The sequence below is a fragment of the Ambystoma mexicanum genome, chromosome 4q, assembly GCF_040938575.1.
Source record: "Ambystoma mexicanum isolate Mex_15411 chromosome 4q, UKY_AmexF1_1, whole genome shotgun sequence".
Lineage (NCBI taxonomy): Eukaryota > Metazoa > Chordata > Amphibia > Caudata > Ambystomatidae > Ambystoma > Ambystoma mexicanum.
The window spans coordinates 190197991-190217410 of NC_090928.1; the positions used below are offsets into that span (position 1 = coordinate 190197991).

General features: G+C 54.5%; 1 protein-coding gene across 4 annotated transcripts in view; it reads left to right on the forward strand.

Annotated features, from left to right (window-relative positions):
* LOC138467580 (uncharacterized) overlaps positions 1-19420 on the forward strand; it is a 1374796-nt gene that overhangs the window by 583777 nt on the left and 771599 nt on the right. For all 4 annotated transcript variants that reach the window (XM_069607716.1, XM_069607715.1, XM_069607714.1 and 1 more), the window contains exon 5: positions 4660-4818. In XM_069607716.1, coding sequence (XP_069463817.1) covers positions 4660-4818 — 159 coding nt within the window. The remainder of the gene's footprint in view (positions 1-4659; positions 4819-19420) is intronic.

The window sequence follows — 19420 nt, forward strand, 5'->3', positions numbered from 1 at the left end:
ATGTGGCCCCTTTGACCCACTTGATCTCTATATTCTCCTCTAACTTTCAGTGTTATGCGGATGAAACTCTGCTTTCCTTCAGGCTCCCCTCATACTCCTCTCATCTCTCGCTCATTCCTGACTGTCTATCCACTATTCAGGATTGGTGTGCCTCCAACGATCTCTGCCTTAATGTCAGTAAGATGGAGATCCTTCTCATTTGGACTCCTGCCCCTGCTTTCCCTCTCTCACTCTGGCCACCCACCTTGGGCCCTCTTCCTTCGCCTTCCTGTGAGGCAAACAACACTGGTGTCATCTTTGACTCCACTCTCTCTTTCTCTTCTCACATCTCAGACGTAGCCAAGAAGTCCCACTACCAGCTGCTTCTCCTCAAAGGGACTCTTCCCTTTCTCACTTTTCCCCAGAAGCTCACTGACTGCAGAGCCCTGGTTCTCTCTAGGCTGGACTACTGCAACAGCCTCTTTCTCAATCTGCCTTCCTCTACTATCCAGTCCCTGCAACAAATCCAGAACAGGACTGCGAGACTTATCCTTGGCCTCAAGCACAGGGATCGTATCTCTCCAGCCCTAAAATCACTCCACTGGCTCCAAGTTGATGCAAGTATCAAGTTAAAGACTGTTTGCATTCTCCACAAGGCTTTCTGGCCCCGGAGCCCGCACTACATCCAACGCTCTCTTCCAAAATATCTTCCTTCACAAGCCCTTCGCTCAGCTACCTACAACTCTCTAAGGGATAGACGCTTCTCCAGGAAGAGAATGGGGAGTAGATCTCTCTCCTCTACAGGTGCCTCCCCCTGTAATAGCCTCCCTGCCACTCTCAAGCTTTAGCAGACCACCTGAAGTTCTGAAAGCAGCTCAAAACTTTCCTCTTCTCTGCTTTCTCTCTCTCTCCCTCCCCTGCTGGCCTACCTGACCTACCTGTCTGCTGTACCGACTCGTTGCTTGGCTACCCTCAGAGTCTCACTGAGTCGAGACTCTTTCTTCATCAGTCACCCTTGCACTGCCTCTGGTCCTACCACGCACTTAGGGGCTGTAACTGTAACCCTATAGTCCCTTGTTCTCCTTGCACTACCCAGAGCTGTGCTGCCCTGACAGCACTTACTCAGAGCATTGCTGCCCTGTTTTTCCCCTCCCCACTCCCTTGCACTTCCCCCGTCCCTTTCCCCTTGCGCTTCTCATTATCGCACTTGCACAATCTGAATGACACAAGGCCTAGTAAGATCATTTGTCTTGTCCTCCCTCTATCTTCCATCCCTTGTCTTGTCGCGCCTAGAAACACGTGTGTGCAGGTGCGTTATAAATGACTTATATCATATCATTTGATCAAAGATGCCCAGAAAAATATACAATGCCGCAGTAAGAAACGGCTGACTGGCAGCACCCAAATGGCAGTCTAGCCAGGTAATTCACTTAGCAGGATTGCTTTATGATAAATGCCCCATTACAAAAAAGTCATACAAAACTGAGGAATGACTAGACTGGCTGCACCGAAATGCCTGTCTTGCCACTAATACCACATATCATGCCTGCTTAGCCTGAACATGGACAGCCATTATCATTTGTCGTATAATCCTGCCCCCCACAGATCCCCTCTCCCTCCCACCCCAACCTCCAAAATCAGCTCCTTGGCCCAGAATTACCTCCACATCCCTCTTCCTTGCCCAAGAGCTTACGGTTGAGACTCCTTGCCTCATAGGTAAGTACTGGGATGAGGAAGAGTGGGACTAGGCGTAATGAAGATTACAGGTAGCTAAATCAAGCATTACCTCCATGTACCTCTACCTCATCCCAGTACTTGTGTATGAGGCAGAGTGCCTTATACACAAGTACTGTCTCATACACACTGGGACGAGGAAGAATAGGGCTAGGAGTAATGAAGGTTACCAATAAGTAATCCAGGCATTAAACACAAGTATTGGTGCAACACCATTGAGTTGACTGGGATTCAGCACTCCCCCCCCCCCTTGAAATGTTGGGCTATGTTGACTAGACCTGGCTGACCTTCAGAGCAGTTGCCAGACAGAAAAGGACACAGATGTTAAAAGGCACCTGGGTTTCTCTGTTAACAAGAACCTACCAATTACTAAAATAAAGCAATTCACTGTTAGTACCTGCATTCAAATGCCAAACTTTTTAGGCTATTGAAATCGTGATGTGGGTTTAATACTTGCATGCCAGGGGAGTGATTGGAAGGGTAGAGAGGGAACAGGAGACAACACATTCTCACAGCAGTCCATAAGTGGGTGCTTTAAACCTTAAAGGAGAGAGTTAACTGCTTGTACCATTGAAGCTGCACTAGAATAGTCTCATAAAAATGCATAAAGAAATTAGATGCCCCAAACAAATAAATGTGCCCCTCCCCCACCGCCCATGAAGTTGGCACCACTCCCAACATTTGAAGGGTTAGCCCCCGAAATGTAGGTTTTGTTGCACCCCTGAACGCAAGCATACACACCATTCACCATATACACACATGCACACCCAGCCATCCATACATTTAAGTGTGCATTCTTTCACCATACTGGCACACCCAGGCAGCCATCCATACATTTAAGTGTGCACCCTTTCACCATACAGGCACACACACCCAGTCACCCAACCATATATTTAAGTGTGCACCCTTTCACCATACACTCACACAGGCAGCCACCTATACATTTAAGTGTGCACCCTTTTACCATACAGGCACACCCAGGCAGCCACCTGTATATTAAAGTGTGCACCCTTTCACCATACACTCGCACAGGCAGCCACCTATACATTTAAATGTGCACCCTTTTACCATACAGGCACACCCAGGCAGCCACCCGTATATTAAAGTGTGCACCCTTTCACCATACACTCGCACAGGCAGCCACCTATACATTTAAGTGTGAACCCTTTTAAGATACGCTCACACACACACACACACATCATGGGGTTGAGGGAAGCCCTAACACTTAAAAAAGAAATTGGGCCTCTTTACAACTATGCCGGACTGTAAACAATGGTGCTGGTAAGCTCACTGGCACTGTTGTTTCCGGGCCTGCATATTACAGCTCTGCGGGCGGTTGCCGTCCTGTCCGGCAGGTCAGACCTGCCGGGCAGAACGGCACCCACCCGCATAGTTTTCACGGAAGCACCGGCACCGTTTTTAACGGTGCTGGTGCTTCTGTGGTCCCCATTCCCATAGAGTCCGATAGGACTTTATGGAAATGGGGACTTACCATTTGCCGGCGCCTGACTTTCCAGACCGCCCGAGTTGTAATCCCCCGGTGTTACCGGGAAGTCAGGCGCCAGTAAATTATTACGGGTCTGGCGGCAACCTGCTGGTAGCAATGGTACGGTTGCCGCCAAACCCGTAATGAGGCCCATTGTTTCTTTTTGAAGTCACTCTGACTTCATAAAGAAATTATTTCTGTTACAGAAATAATTTCTTTATAAATGCAGAGTGACTTCAAAAAGAAAAAAAAATATTTTTCTTTTTTTTTCTCAAGTGGGGGCCCCTCCCAGGACATGTGCTGGCGGGGCCCCCCGCACCGCGGGGGCCCCTGTTACGCCAGTGGCACCCCCCCTTGGTCGTCATCTTCCGGCTTGGGTGGGAGGATAAAGAAAACCATAACGGCACTCCCTGCAGCCCATCAGCGGCGGATGCCAATGTGTTATGCCCAGACCGACAGGCTCTGGGAGGCTCGAGAGTGGTGGCCTAAGTATGCTGGAAAAGAATGGAGAAGTAAAAAAGAGCTGGCTGGAAATAAATAAAGGAACAGATGAAGGTGTAAGGGGGGTGCGAAGGGATGTGTAAACAAAAGGTGCTGCTGATCGTCTGGGTTTGTAATAAAGTATTGAATATGTTATTGTCTGGTTTGCGGTGACAGTGTGAAATGTGTGATGATAAAACTGCAGCCTTGTTATGGCACAAATGGAGAAGTTGGTCTGGCCTCAGTTATTTAGACACGGTGGGCTGCAACAGGATGGTCTGTAGCTCACCGGTTGGGAGGGGACGAGTGGTACCCGGCTGCCCATGTTAGTGCACTGCTGAACATGCATCCGTTTTTACCAGCATCAGGGTATCCACACATTATGCTGAATTCTTTGAATGTTGAGTGAAGATCCCTGAGGCACAGAGCTGGAAATGTAGCTCAGCAGGACGAGCGACTGTTGCTGAGATCTTGTATGTTCATAGCTGCCCGTAAATCTTTTCAAACCTTGGTGAACCCACCCAAAAACCATGGAAAGAGGGTGGTCAGACTCCCTCGCTTTTCTCGATTGCTTCTTAATGGGGTAGAGGGAGGCTGGTCATGCCTGAATACCAAAAGATGGCACAATAATGGTTTGGTGCCAGTGACTGATTTTATTTTTTTTAAAAAAGGTCTGCTTAGCGCCTCAAGCGAAATAGGGTAGCATCTTGAGCGTGTGAGTATCACTGCGTGGCCGATGTCGTGGTCAAAAATCTGCATTAATGGGAGTGTTAGCGGCGAACAGCAACATACTCGTGGAATTTAGGGGTCAAGAGGGCCAAACGTTGTTTGTTAATGTTTCTACAATCTAATATATCTAATGCGGGTTTGCCCCATTATTGACTTGCTGTAACGTTGAAACTTTTTTGAGAAAAGGTAACAGTGAATTTTAGAAAAATAAACACGTTTTCATGAATGGCTGCTTTTATGCTTTATTTTAGCGCCACCTGGAGACCTACTGGGACATGCACAGGTTGAGGAATGCCATGTACGTCCAGTACATGGAGCTTTTGAACAAGAAAGTCGAAAAGCAGAGAATTCGAATCCAAATGTGCGAGCAGCACTTCAAGGCACCTTTGGAGCAGCCAGGAGACACCAAGGTAAGTGCTCGATGCAACAGCACTTCTAGAATACATGATCAACATCGACAAAACCAATAGATATAACTTTGTTTTTGAACAGGTTGCATTGTGTGCAAAGTGTTGTAAATTGTGCACATTTTGGGGGCCGAGGGACGTAAGCCTAAGGGTTTTGCTGCATGGGTTTTCTTGGGCATGGCTTCAGCATGCCCAGGCTCACCATGCAGTAAGTCATTTCCAGACATACCCCATTTGCACAGAGAACACCTCCTCTGCAGCCATCTCTCCTCTTGGCGCCGTTTCCCATAGACTACAGTTGAGTACCACAATCAATGTGGTCCACCTATACAGGTTGCTCCTCTACCCTTTCCTTCTCATGCCTTCCTGAGTATCTTATCCATCCCTCGCCCCCATTCCAACTATTGCTCCCTTGAAAGTTCAGAAGAAGAGAATGGCCAGCAAGGTCAACTACAAACAAGAAGCCTCGGTTTAGGGCCTAACTGATGAGAAATTGTAGGCTAATTAGCTAACAAAGGCAGTTGTCTGACATTGTTCCCATGCACCTTGGTTTCCGTTGCTTACATGCTGCTAACAAGCTGAATGTCCAAGGTTGGAAGAGAGTGACAACTAATTATAAGGGACCCATGTGGTGATGGACTATACATTGTTGCAGAAGGCCATCCGCTGCTGGCATTGTGATATTATCTGTATTTTACGTAGGTAGAGGGTGTATAAGGTGTGCCTACCAGATAAGGGGCAGCCAATGATGTTACTACCACTTATACAGAATATAGATATATATGTTCCCTTAACCAATCCCTCCACCCGATAGGTTTTATGGTTTGTCACGTAGGATGATGTCATAGCTGCTGATATACTTCGAGGTATAAGGTATTTTGTGTAATGGAAATGCAATGAGAGTGTGTGAGCTACAATTTGCTTATTCGCCAGATTTCCCTACCTTGTTAAACTGAGAATAAAGCAGTATTTTGCCATATTGTTTGGCTCTGGCTGGATATTTGGGCTTGAGATCATGTATTTGGCAATCCCATTCAGCACTTGGAATGCTCCTGGTGCTATTGCACAACAGAGCAATTGCGCTCAGCATCTACCCAAGGTTCCCCTCATTATGCCTGTCCCAACATCACTCACAATGGTACACATGCACATAACAGGACACACCTTACACCTTACAATGCATGCACCTGCACACACCTATCTACCTGGCACATGAAGTGCGCACACCCATGACTCAATGCAGAAGGTGACATGTGCACAGTCATTCCTTAGTATGTATGACATATTTGGTCAGCATGAAAGCAATCAATGTAAGCATGGAATAAGGAGCTTCTTTGTCAGTCGATTATACAACACTATAACCTTATAGACTATGGCAGGGGTCATTATCATGGTATAATGACCCGCCACCAAGTTATGGCTGAGGATAAGCAGAGCCCAGAACCGCACCTTAGAATGGTCTTTCCATCCGCAGAAGGTGCTTCAGCTCGCGACTGAGAGCAACATCGAGCTTAGCACAACACCACCGGAGGCACTCCCTCCAGCTGCCTGAGGCTGCATTATGAGGTCATTGAACTTACAAGAACCATCCAGATTCAATCTACGGACTGATCAAGTGACCTCTTACACCAAATGGTTGGCCATCCTCAAGAAGAAGGTGCTTTAACTGGGCTGAGTGCAGCATCAAGCACAGCCCTGCTCCTGAACTTGTTGTCAACCACTCATAATTTACTCTTAATTTACTCCTCATTACTGGGGCGACCCAAGCAAAGGAGTGAACAGCTAAGGGCAACCTCCCAACCTTTGCCTCTTCACCTGTGAGCCTGTATACCACCTCCTCTCCTGCTCCACCTGGTAATACCTAAAATCCACCTAGCACATTGCCAGGTACCCCTAACTAATACTGAACTAAAATGCATTGTCTCTTCATCCTCCTCATCATCATCCTGCTGTTCACGCCATAGGCTCTCTAAAATCATGCTACATCCCCCATCTTTCCTATCCCTATCATGAAACTCACAAATTGCCACTCTCACTACATCATTACCATACCATCTTCCCCTTCTAACAAAGAATGCCAACCAACAGACCTCTCCAATCCTCTCCAATCCTATCACCTACCCACCCCGCCTGTCCTACTCTGAAACTAAACTCCTCTACTCCTCCCTGCTGCATTAACTGAACATTGAACTCTGAAACGCTCAGAGGGTAATTCATAGAATTTCGCAGAAAAGTGTCGCAAGCGGCTGGCGCAGAGTGTCCGCGTGCGATTGACTGCGCCAGGCACGTGCGCTAAAACCGATTTCCGCGCACAGCGTATTCATGGATTTCAGGCTTCCAAACCAGCCGTGGCGCAGAGAATCGCAGCGACCCTGCAGCAGCGCCACTAACGCCCCCAAGAACGCCCTCGCGCAAGGAAAAGCCATCAAAATCGCTAAATCATCGCAAAGGGCTGCGCTAACCCTGGACCAGTTCACCGGGCTGGCAAACAGCAAACGCCAAGCGGGGAACGTGTATTGCAGGGGTGCGCGGGAAGTTCCACACGCGACTGGCCCCGTGCAAGCAGGGTACGTGTATTTCAGGGGTGCGCGGGAAGTTCCACACGCGATTACAGCAGGGTACGTGTATTTCAGGGGTGCGCGGGAAGTTCCACACGCGATTTCAGCAGGGTACGTGTATTTCAGGGGTGCACGGGAAGTTCCACACGCGATTTCAGCAGGGTACGTGCATTTCAGGGGTGCGCGGGAAGTTCCACACGCGAATGGGCCAGTGCGAGCAGGGTACGTGTATTCCATGGGTGCGCGGGAAGTTCCACATGCGATTCCATCAGGGTACGTGTATTTCAGGGGTGCGCGGGAAGTTCCACACGCGAATGGGCCAGTGCGAGCAGGGTACGTGTATTCCATGGGTGCGCGGGAAGTTCCACACGCGATTTCATCAGGGTACGTGTATTTCAGGGGTGCGCAGGAAGTTCCACACGCGATTGTCCCAGTGCGAGCAGGGTACGTGTATTTCAGGGGTGCGCGGGAAGTTCCACACGCGATTGTCCCAGTGCGAGCAGGGTACGTGTATTTCAGGGGTGCGCGGGAAGTTCCACACGCGATTGTCCCAGTGCGAGCAGGGTACGTGTATTTCAGGGGTGCGCGGGAAGTTGCACACGCGATTTCAGCAGGGAATGTGTATTTCAGGGGTTCTGGGGAGTACTACACGTGAATTGGCCGTGTGGGTCCTCCCAGGTGTACGCTCCACAACCTCGACGGCCCCTGCAGGCAGCCCACACCACGGGGGACTACCCTGCACCCCTGCTCATGTCCCGCAGGCAGCCCATCCACCATGGGCATGCCCCCAGCCAACCCACATGTCACCTTGCACTACTGATCAACAATGCATGTCTCCCACCACCCCCACCCCCCAGCACTGTGGGGCACCTGCCAGCAGGCCCCCACTCATGTCCAACTCATGTCTCCCACCACCCCCACCCCCCAGCAGTGCAGGGGCACCCTCCACCAGGCCCCCACTCATGTCTCCCACCACCCCCACCCCCCAGCAGTGCAGGGGCACCCTCCACCAGGCCCCCACCCATGTCTCCCACCACCCCCACCCCCCAGCAGTGCAGGGGTAGCCTCCACCAGGCCCCCACCCATGTCTCCCACCACCCCCACCCCCCAGCCACCAGGGGCACCCTCCACCAGGCCTCCACTCATGTCTCCCACCACTCCCACCCCCCTGCCACCATGGGCAGCCCCCACCAGGCCCCCACTCATGTCTCCCACCACCCCCACCCCCCAGCAGTGCAGGGGCAGCCTCCACCACGCCCCCACCCATGTCTCCCACCACCCCCACCCCCCAGCCACCAGGGGCACCCTCCACCAGGCCCCCACTCATGTCTCCCACCACTCCCACCCCCCTGCCACCATGGGCAGCCCCCACCAGACCCCCACTCATGTCTCCCACCACCCCCACCCCCCAGCAGTGCAGGGGCAGCCTCCACCACGCCCCCACCCATGTCTCCCACCACCCCCACCCCCCAGCAGTGCAGGGGCACCCTCCACCAGGCCCCCACTCATGTCTCCCACCACCCCCACCCCCCTGCCACCATGGGCAGCCTCCACCAGGCCCCCACCCATGTACCCACCACCCCCACCCCCCAGCAGTGCAGGGGCAGCCTCCACCAGGCCCCCACCCATGTCTCCCACCACCCCCACCCCCCAACAGTGCAGGGGCACCCTCCACCAGGCCCCCACTCATGTCTCCCACCACCCCCACCCCCCTGCCACCATGGGCAGCCTCCACCAGGCCCCCACCCATGTCTCCCACCACCCCCACCCCCCAGCAGTGCAGGGGCACCCTCCACCAGGCCCCCACTCATGTCTCCCACCTACCCACCCCCCAGCAGTGCAGGGTCAGCCTCCAGCAGGCCCCCACTCATGTCTCCCACCACCCCCACCCCCCAGCAGTGCAGGGGTAGCCTCCACCAGGCCCCCACCCATGTCTCCCACCACCCCCACCCCCCAGCCACCAGGGGCACCCTCCACCAGGCCCCCACTCATGTCTCCCACCACCCCCACCCCCCTGCCACCATGGGCAGCCCCCACCAGGCCCCCACTCATGTCTCCCACCACCCCCACCCCCCAGCCACCAGGGGCACCCTCCACCAGGCCCCCACTCATGTCTCCCACCACCCCCACCCCCCAGCAGTGCAGGGGCAGCCTCCACCAGGCCCCCACTCATGTCTCTCACCACCCCCACCCCCCAGCAGTGCAGGGGCAGCCTCCACCAGGCCCCCACTCATGTCTCCCACCACCCCCACCCCCCTGCCACCATGGGCAGCCCCCACTAGGCCCCCACTCATGTCTCCCACCACCCCCACCCCCCAGCAGTGCAGGGGTAGCCTCCACCAGGCCCCCACCCATGTCTCCCACCACCCCCACCCCCCCAGCCACCAGGGGCACCCTCCACCAGGCCCCCACTCATGTCTCCCACCACCCCCACCCCCCAGCCACCATGGGCAGCCCCCACCAGGCCCCCACTCATGTCTCCCACCACCCCCACCCCCCGGCAGTGCAGGGACAGCCTCCACCAGGCCCCCACCCATGTCTCCCACCACCCCCACCCCCCAGCAGTGCAGGGGCACCCTCCACCAGGCCCCCACTCATGTCTCCCACCACCCCCACCCCCTGCCACCATGGGCAGCCTCCACCAGGCCCCCACCCATGTCTCCCACCACCCCCACCCCCCAGCAGTGCAGGGGCACCCTCCACCAGGCCCCCACTCATGTCTCCCACCACCCCCACCCCCCTGCCACCATGGGCAGCCTCCACCAGGCCCCCACCCATGTCTCCCACCACCCCCACCCCCCAGCAGTGCAGGGGCACCCTCCACCAGGCCCCCACTCATGTCTCCCACCACCCCCACCCCCCAGCAGTGCAGGGGCAGCCTCCCCCAGGCCCCCACTCATGTCTCCCACCACCCCCACCCCCCAGCAGTGCAGGGGCACCCTCCACCAGGCCCCCACTCATGTCTACCACCATCCCCACCTCCCAGCAGTGCAGGGGCAGCCTCCACCAGGCCCCCACTCATGTCTCCCACCACCCCCACCCCCCAGCCACCAGGGGCAGCCTCCACCAGGCCCCCACTCATGTCTCCCACCACCCCCACCCCCCAGCCACCAGGGGCACCCTCCACCAGGCCCCCACTCATGTCTCCCACCACCCCCACCCCCCTGCCACCATGGGCAGCCCCCACCCATGTCTCCCACCACCCCCACCCCCCAGCCACCAGGGGCACCCTCCACCAGGTCCTCACAATCCCCAATCATGTGCGTAATGGTCAGCCTCCACAGCCAAAAAGCCCTACCAAGTAACCCATTCACCCACATGGAAATGGAAATCACATGTTACACCCCCAATGTTCATGAAGCTAATGAACCCATGTCCGTCACACACAATGGTTGCAATTGAATGGGAAAACACCCAACATGACATGCATGAAACCAATGAGATGATACCACACAGTGAAGTATGAAAACAAAATTGTATTGAAAAAAATAAAGAATGCTAAAGAAAGGAAACAAACTACAATGGGAATGAGAAAAAATAAGCTGCATGTCCGTATTAAAAAAAATAACTGCAAATCAGAATCCAAAAAAATGTCGTCCAAAGTCAAATGTAAAAAAATCACTATGCAATAAAGAACTATGTAAAAAACTACCAAGGGTCCATGAGCCCAACTGAACAAAGGAAACCTACTAAAAAACCTAACTAAAAATCAACTATATACAAAAAGTGGAGCAGTGTCCGTCGACTCCAAATCATAATAAGAAACAAAGGAAACCTAAAACTAAAGAACTATATACAAAGGCGGCGGGCAAGTCCAGCGGCTCACTCCGTGGTGTCCCGGGCCAGGGCATCATCGAACTCCTGTTCGATGTCCCGGAGGCGGTCCAGTTCCATGGCCCCGAGGGTTCGCAGGGACGACACCGTGTCCTCCTCCAACCCCCTGCGGATTGCCTCGAGGCACTCGGCCCGTCTCAGGGCCCTCCGCATGGAGTTCTCCGCCCTGACCATTGTGAGCCGCGCCTCTTCCGCCCACCGCCGCTCCGCACCTATGGCGTGGCCCAACCGCTGCCACACGGAAGACACTCTCTGTCCTGGGTCCCCCTGCCCTCCGGCCGATGCCTGCCCCTCCGATGTCGAAAGCCCCGAGCCTTCATGTCTCCCACCATGTTGCTGCTGCTGCTCTGCCTCTGCCCGTGCACTGCCTCCTGCTGCCTGCACATCCTCCGCCGGCTGGGGTGCAGTTGTTGATGTGGCCACCCCTGCTGGACCTCTGACTCCCGACTGTGGCAGGGATGCCTCCTTCACCAGCCTGGCCGCACCGTCAGAGGCAGCTCCACAGGGCACCCAGGTGACTGATGGGTGGGAAGATGGCACAGAGGACGACTGGCGCGTAGGGGGTCCAGTTGAGGAGGGGGTCGGAGCAAGCCCCATCAGACGGATGAATCCGGCCTGGGTGACCTGTCCCAGCAGGCTGACGTGGTCAACGAGCCATTTGAGATGACGTGCAGTCTCTCCATGAAAAGACTGCAGGTCACCTCGCATGGCCCGTTGACGCAACGCCACACCAGCCAGGACAGGCTCAACCCAGACCTGGATGGCCACGTCTGCAGGCAGAGGAAGGCCAGTTGACGTCAGCTCATCCCCTGCCTGAAAACGGGTCTGGACGTAGGCATCCCTGCTGGTGCAAGATGATGCAGGGATAGGATCGGGGACAGGATTGCACACAGGCACCTCCGCGGCGGCCTGTGCTGCCTCCTGTCCCTGGTCCTGCACTGCACCACTAGCACCAGTGGGATCCCCACCTCCAGACCCCGTCTCTGGTGCTTGCACGGCCTCCTCCTCCACCAAACCCCCCACCAACCTGGATGACTCCGTGCCATCTTCCCCTGTTGGGCCCTGTGGGGACCCAGCTGCCCCTTCTGCTGCCGAGGAGTCCAACTGCAACCTCCGCCTCTTGGACCTCCCCCCGGCAGCTGCGGCCTGGGACGCGGCACCGGACTCCTCACTCCCCGACGAGATGACAACACGGGAGGGGAGCCGGGCCTTGCGTCTCCGGCTGGCGGTCGGATCCCCGCCGCTGTGCTCCACAGCACCTTCTCCGCCCTCTTCATCAGTTGACGCTGCAGACAGGGAGAAACAAAACATAGGCATCAGGGCACTGTACAATGGACACATACACACATGACAGTTGCACATGAGTGGCATTGGCAAACCTCAGACATGTCATCACAATCCCCAACACACATGTCATTGCAACTCGCACACATGAGCCATACCACAGCCATATCGCAACTGCCAGCACCATCCCTACACATACAACAGCAACAGAAGCCAAAGGGGAGCCAGACATCACATGCAACACAGGAAGTGCACCACACATGTACACACACCACCACACTTGCATGCATGTGTACACCTCTGCCAAGTGTCGCACTGTTCAGACGGGCATCCATGTCACATCTGCCAATCAGGCTTCCACATACCGCTGTCACATGCATCCATGTTGCATCACTGTTGCACCCTTGTCAAATACACACACATGCACATGTACACAGTGCTCATACATGCAGCCGAAAACAACATACATGCGTGACATCACGGACATGTCTACTTACATACACATTCATCCAAACATGTGTGCACGCACAACTGCATTTGCCATGCAAGCCTACACACACAAGCACCAACCATGTCTCACACATTACAGCCCTCGCATGTGTCAGCCCCACGGCCCTGTACACCCCCACCCATACTCGACCCCATACAAACAGATGTGCAACCTGCACAATACCGAATAATCACCACACGCACTGCTCACAATCAGGATGCATGTACACTCACCGCTCGACTCCAGACGGGTCTGCTTCTCTAGGACCTGGACGTGGAGCGCTGGGGATATGCGTTCCAGGACCCCCATCTGTTCTTCCGACAAGTGGCCCCGGCGCCCCTTGGCATCCGCTGCCTTCAAGAGGCGCCGGGCCTTGTTCAGGGTCCTGGACCTGAAGTCCTCCCAGCGCTTCCTGACATGTTGTAAGTCCCGGACTGCCACCCCCTCCGCGTTGATGGCAGTCACGATGTCAGTCCAGATCCGAGTCCGTCCTTCCTTGTCGGCGCGGGAACTTCCGAAGAGGGCATCATACTGCCCCAGGACTTGCTCCACCAGGACACCAACTTCGGTGGCACTGAAGCTGGTGCCCCTCTGCCTCTCTGGCCTGGGGTTGTCAGTGGTCACAGATGGTGTTTGCCCCGACATGACAACCCCAGAGGCAGGAGTGGGTGGGCAACTGGGTCCTGGGGCTGGGCTGTGGAGCGATGGAATTCCAGTCGGGAGTCTTCGGTTCCAGCAGGGGTGGTCACAGCAACAGCACCCCTGGCTGATGTGCAGGCAGCAAATGGCAGTGCACGTGGGCAGCAGGCAGTCAGGCAGCAGCAGATGGCAGGTGGGAGCGTGCTCGGGGGTCTGGGGGGCAGTAGTTCGGCCTTCTGGGCAGGAGCGTGGTCCTCCGTGTGCTTACGCGTGGCCAGCTTGGTACGGATTGATTTGGCACGTGAAAATCCTGCACGTCAGCGTGAAAATCGAGGAAAGGCCCTTAGCGCGTAAGCGCGTCAGCACGCATACGCGATTCTATTGGACTAAAGGCCCTCACCGCGTAAACGCGTCAGCACGCATACGCAATTCTATTGGACCAAAGGCCCTCAGCGCGTAAACGCGTCAGCACGCATACGCGATTCTATTGGACCAAAGGCCCTCAGCGCGTAAATGCGTCTGTGACGTGACCCGCACGGGTGTTTCCCACACAGCACGTGATGACAGAGCACACGTGGAAAGACTGCACGTCAGAGTGTCATCGCGTGTAATTGGACAGCACGTCAGAGTGTCATCGCGTGTAATTGGACAAAAGTGCGCGTACACGCGATTGGCCTATGTACGTGTATATCAGGGGTGCGCGGACACTTACACACGCAAGTACGTCAGCGCACCTGTATCCCGGGGTGCGCAGGAATTTCCACACGCTATTGGACTGGGTACTGGATTTCAGGGGTGCGCGGGTCACACGCTCGCCTACAACACGCGCAACGCATTAATCTGCGCGCTAACAAAATAACAAGCTCAGACCCAGGATGAACATACCGTTCCTAGCAGCAGTGGGCGTGGCCTACCAAAGGAGGAGGAGGAGGATAGTCAGGGCCAGAATATTCACACCCAGAACCAGCCTTTTCGGGATGCCTGATGACCAGGTGCATGGCAGGTACAGGTTTCCACCACACATTATACTGGACCTGGTGAGTGAGTGGGAGGATGACCTCACATCACCCACCCTGTGCTCCCAAGCACTCAGCCCCCTGGAGAAGGTCCTCAATGTACTGCACTTCTTAGCCACTGGATCATTTCAGCGGACAAGTGCCATTGTGGGTGGTGTATCACAGGCCACCCAGTCACGCTGCCTACACCAGGTCTTGAACATCATCACTGCACGCCCATCAGTCCGCAGGCACATATACCTGCCCAGAACACCTGCAGAAAGGCATGCTGCCGCCCTGGATTTTTACGCTGTGGCACGATTCCCCAAAGTGCTAGGTGCCATCGACTGCACCCATGTGGCTCTACGTCCCCCCAGGGCATCTGAGCACATCTATAGGAACCGCAAGCACTGGCATTCCATCAACGTGCAGGTAGTATGTAATGCCAAGGGAATCATCACCTCAGTATATGCCAACTATCCAGGGTCAACCCACGACAGCTTCATTTACCGAATGTCCACCCTAAGCCGGGACCTAGAAGCTGGGCGGCATGGCGATACATGGCTGCTTGGTGAGTATGAATGCCACTGCACATGCATGCATGTCAGATACTGAGCAAGGTCACAACCCCACCAATGATACCAATCACCACCTCCACAGGGGACAGTGCCTACCCTCTCAGCCCCCACATGATAACGCCAATTCGGAACCCCACCACGCCACCCCAGGTAAGATATAACACAGCCCACATTACAACCCGGGGCATAGTGGAGCGCACATTCGGAGTGCTAAAGTCACGCTTTCGCTCCCTTGACCGTTCTGGCGGGCAGCTGTTGTATGCTCCCCCAGTAGTGTGCAGGATCATAGTGGCAGCATGTGTCCTGCACAACGTTGCAACACGCCGGGGCCTGGCCGTGGACATGGTGGTGGCCCCACATCCCCAACCACATGCACAGCCGCTGCGCATGGGAGGGGAAAGGGCACGGGGGGAGGCAGCCCGTACACAGCTAGTGGCTAATTACTTCACATAGAAATCACACCCCTGTGGAGTGCACACTACCCTGGCACATTCCATCTGACAATCAATGATGACTCAACCTGACACTGATCCTGAATGTCTGGAGAATGAACCGTGAAAACCATATCAGCCTGAGATTGTTCACCTGGAAGTGTCACAATGTGTGCATCCCTACCCACACAGACACCACCAATGCAGTTTTGTGAAGTAACACATTCAAGCAGCTAAAATGAATACCCACTTGCAAAATGCATCAAGAGGACAGTGCCATGTCAGCCAACCCATCCCCAGCACCGCCACACGACACACCATGCCATGTCATGCTATTTGCAGGTAAACAAAGTAATCCCCACAACATGACACTAGTGTCACAATGTAGAGTGTCCCTAATTGAAACTTGCAACACCTGAAATGCTCACAGTAATGCAGGACCAACAACAACCTTGAGCAGGTACTACCATTAACATGACATCACAAATGTTATATATTAGTAGTCTCACCACCTGGAAATGCCTGCACTCCCACCACTACCAACTGTGCAGTGTTGGCGCCATGTAGAGTTGTAGGTGCACTGCTGCCAACATGGACCCCATCTCCAGACTAGAGGGCCTTGTGTAGACATGAGGAAGGGACCTGCAAATTGGGAGGTAGACACAGATGATGAGTTACACATCAATGCAACATGCAGTGTACAACACAACAGCAATATGCACTAGGAATGTATACAGAGTATTGACTAGACTACCCACACATGTAGTGGGAGTCCAATGTCACCATGTACGTCAATGTCACTTGGGCACACCCTTTGCAAGCCCATGGAAACGGGAAGCAGGAGGGGTGTGTGTGACTCAAACCCAAGCATCTGAACCAAATACATGACAAGCCTGCATGTGCCCAGCCACAATGCTGCGTATGCCCACAGGAACCACGGAAGCCAACAAATTGTCCCAAAAAAATTGGGAAAAATTATTTAGAAAATAAGAATAAAAATCAATATAAAAATTAAAAAAAAATAAATAAAAAAAAATAGTAAATAAAAAATAAAAATAAAAATCAAAAATGGCCATTGATGGGCCCGGGGGGGTTTGGGAGGCCACCCAGGAGGTCCGAGGACAGGGTCCTGGGAAAAAAAAACACCTCCATGGGCTCATGGCCCACACGGCTACCCTATTGTGGGAGTATCACTGCTGTCGCTATTATCACCCTGTGCAGCTGCATCCGGAGGTGGTTGCACTATGGGAGGCAGCCCACGCAAGGCCCTAGTCTGCTCCTCCATGGCTGCAAGCATGCGGGTGTGGTAGGTCTGGTTCTGGAGGATGAGTGTGCGGAGGTCCCCATGCAACAACTCACGGGATGCCCGGACCTCCGCCCTCGTTGCCTGCATCTCAGCTGAGAGCGTATGGGTGAGACGCTCCAGCTGCTGTTCTGTCCTTTGGTGTGTTGAAGCCTCAAGCTCAACAAGAGTCGTCCTGAGGTGAAGGAGCTCCTGCCTCAGGGCTTCCCTGTGGGCCTGGGACTCAATGGAGATGGCCTCCTGCAGAGTCGCCAGTGCCGCCCGCCTGTCCCTGTTGGACCCCAACATGTCCTCCCTGTGTGACTGGCAGATGGAGTCGGTTGCCTGCTCTAGTCGCTCCATCAGCCTTTCAGGGGGGACAATGGAAGTGGCCACCCTATCCATGGCCTGAGCCATCATCTCGGATGATGCTGCCTGTTGTGTTGCCATACCGTAAATGGATTGCTCCCATGCGGTATTGCCAGGTGGCGTACGGCCACCACGTCGGCGGGCACCACACCTGTCTGGGGCAAGGCGAACTGCGCCTTGCTGTGCCGGCACTGCCTGAGGCTGCAGGACTGCATTCCCCCTCTGATCTGCTGGCCCAGGAACAGGATCAGATGTCGCGGAGTGTGACCCTGCATCCGTAACCACCAAAGGCGTAGCTGCCAACACTGACATCCCCATTGAGGGTTCTGACCCTGGTGCAGGTGGGTGGGACAGAACAGAATCCCTCCCTGGAACACTCACCTGCGACGGCACGTAGGTCTCATCCGAATCAACACCCGAGTACAGCTCGGGGGAGGTGCAGCCAGAGACACCCCTTGAGAGCACGACCTGCAGCACTTGTGGGTTCTCACCCACCACCACACCACGTCCCTCACTGGTGGTTGGTCGGCCCTCGGACCCCTCCTGGGTCTGCACCATCTCCACAACCCCAGCAGTATCAGGTGCGTCTTCCCCTGCAAAGACATAAAAACAAAGAAATGGAAACAGGCATTAGCACCATGGCACACAATGAGGGCTGAGAAGCAAGAGAACCAGTACTTGATTGACACATGTCCCACATGACTAAAACCCTCCCATGCATGCACCCTCACTGCATATGAAGGGCAGGCAAATGGCACACACTGATGACACCAAGATGGAAGATGAACACATTTTCTGCATGCTGCCTGGCAGTGGCATCACACATTGGCCTGTGATTGCCAGGTGAAACACACATGCCAACACACAGAGGGCATGTACCATTGCTATTGAGTGAAGATGGAGAGGAGGGCAGCACCTATTCATTCAGTCCAGTTCCCGCATGTAATAGCTTTTCTAATTCTAACAGGTCAGATTTTTCACCTGGAGCTTCCATTCTGAAATGGTCCAATTGCACAGGGACATGTGTGAACAAATGATATCCAGGTAACAAAGTCACTCCACTTTACCATAGCCATGTCAGACATGTGACTAGTGGACTGCGACATGCCTAGTAAAGGTGGTGGGATGCAAACAATCTGACTGAATGAACAGTGAAAAATAAGCAACAATGTTGTGGCAAGGTGACACTTCAAGGGCAACTGGCGTGCAGTTGGGCTAGATGTCTACTGTTGGCAGAAGGGATACTGCTATGGCCATATGCAGCTGCGCAGGATGTATTGCATGAAGCACATGGCTGACCCATACGACTCAGGCGCACACACTCTCACCTGGCACACAAACAGAAGCCCTCACACACACACCATGCACATGGATGACACACACATGCATGTGCACTCACCGGACAATGCCTTGTAATCAGCCAGATCTCCCACGCCTTGGATCTGTTCCTCCGTGACGTAGGTCCCAGCGACTGACTCATGTGGAGTGAGTTCCATGTCTACTACTGGAGACCCACCTCCAGTCACTAGAGTTGCGGCATGACTTGAGGCCAGCTTACTCTTTGCCCTGCACTTTAGGTCATTCCAGCGCTTATAGCAATCATTGACTGTGCGCCTCACGATTCCAAGGGCATTTACGATGTCCGCAGCGGTCCGTCAGTGTGCCTGGCGTTGTGCAGGTGTGGTCTTGGATCCTGCAACAATGACCATCTCGTTGTCATGTGCGGACACATACTCGACAAGTGCATTCAGTTCGTCATCCGTGAAGCTGGGCTTCCTGGACGGGCCGGACTGTGTAGCCGTGTCTGGGGCATCAGCCTGTGCCGGACGAGCACTCTTCCTCTTCCGCTTGGAAGGTGGTGGTGATCCTGAGTGTCCTGCGCCGCTCTGGACACTAGGGGCAGGAGCCCTGGTGGACTCTGTATGAGGAGTGTGGGATTGCACACCCAGCATGGGAGTTGGTGCAGGCATTGGCTCTAGTGTGATGGTGTCAGGGGGAATGTCAGCAGCATGGACTAGGACCGACACTGTCCTGGCTGGGTGTGTGAGGGCTGGGGTGGATGGAGCCGCAGCTGCCCCTGCAGCCTCTCCGCCCTGCCTACTTGGTGCAGCAGATGACCTTGCTGCCCCAGATGCACGTGGCATG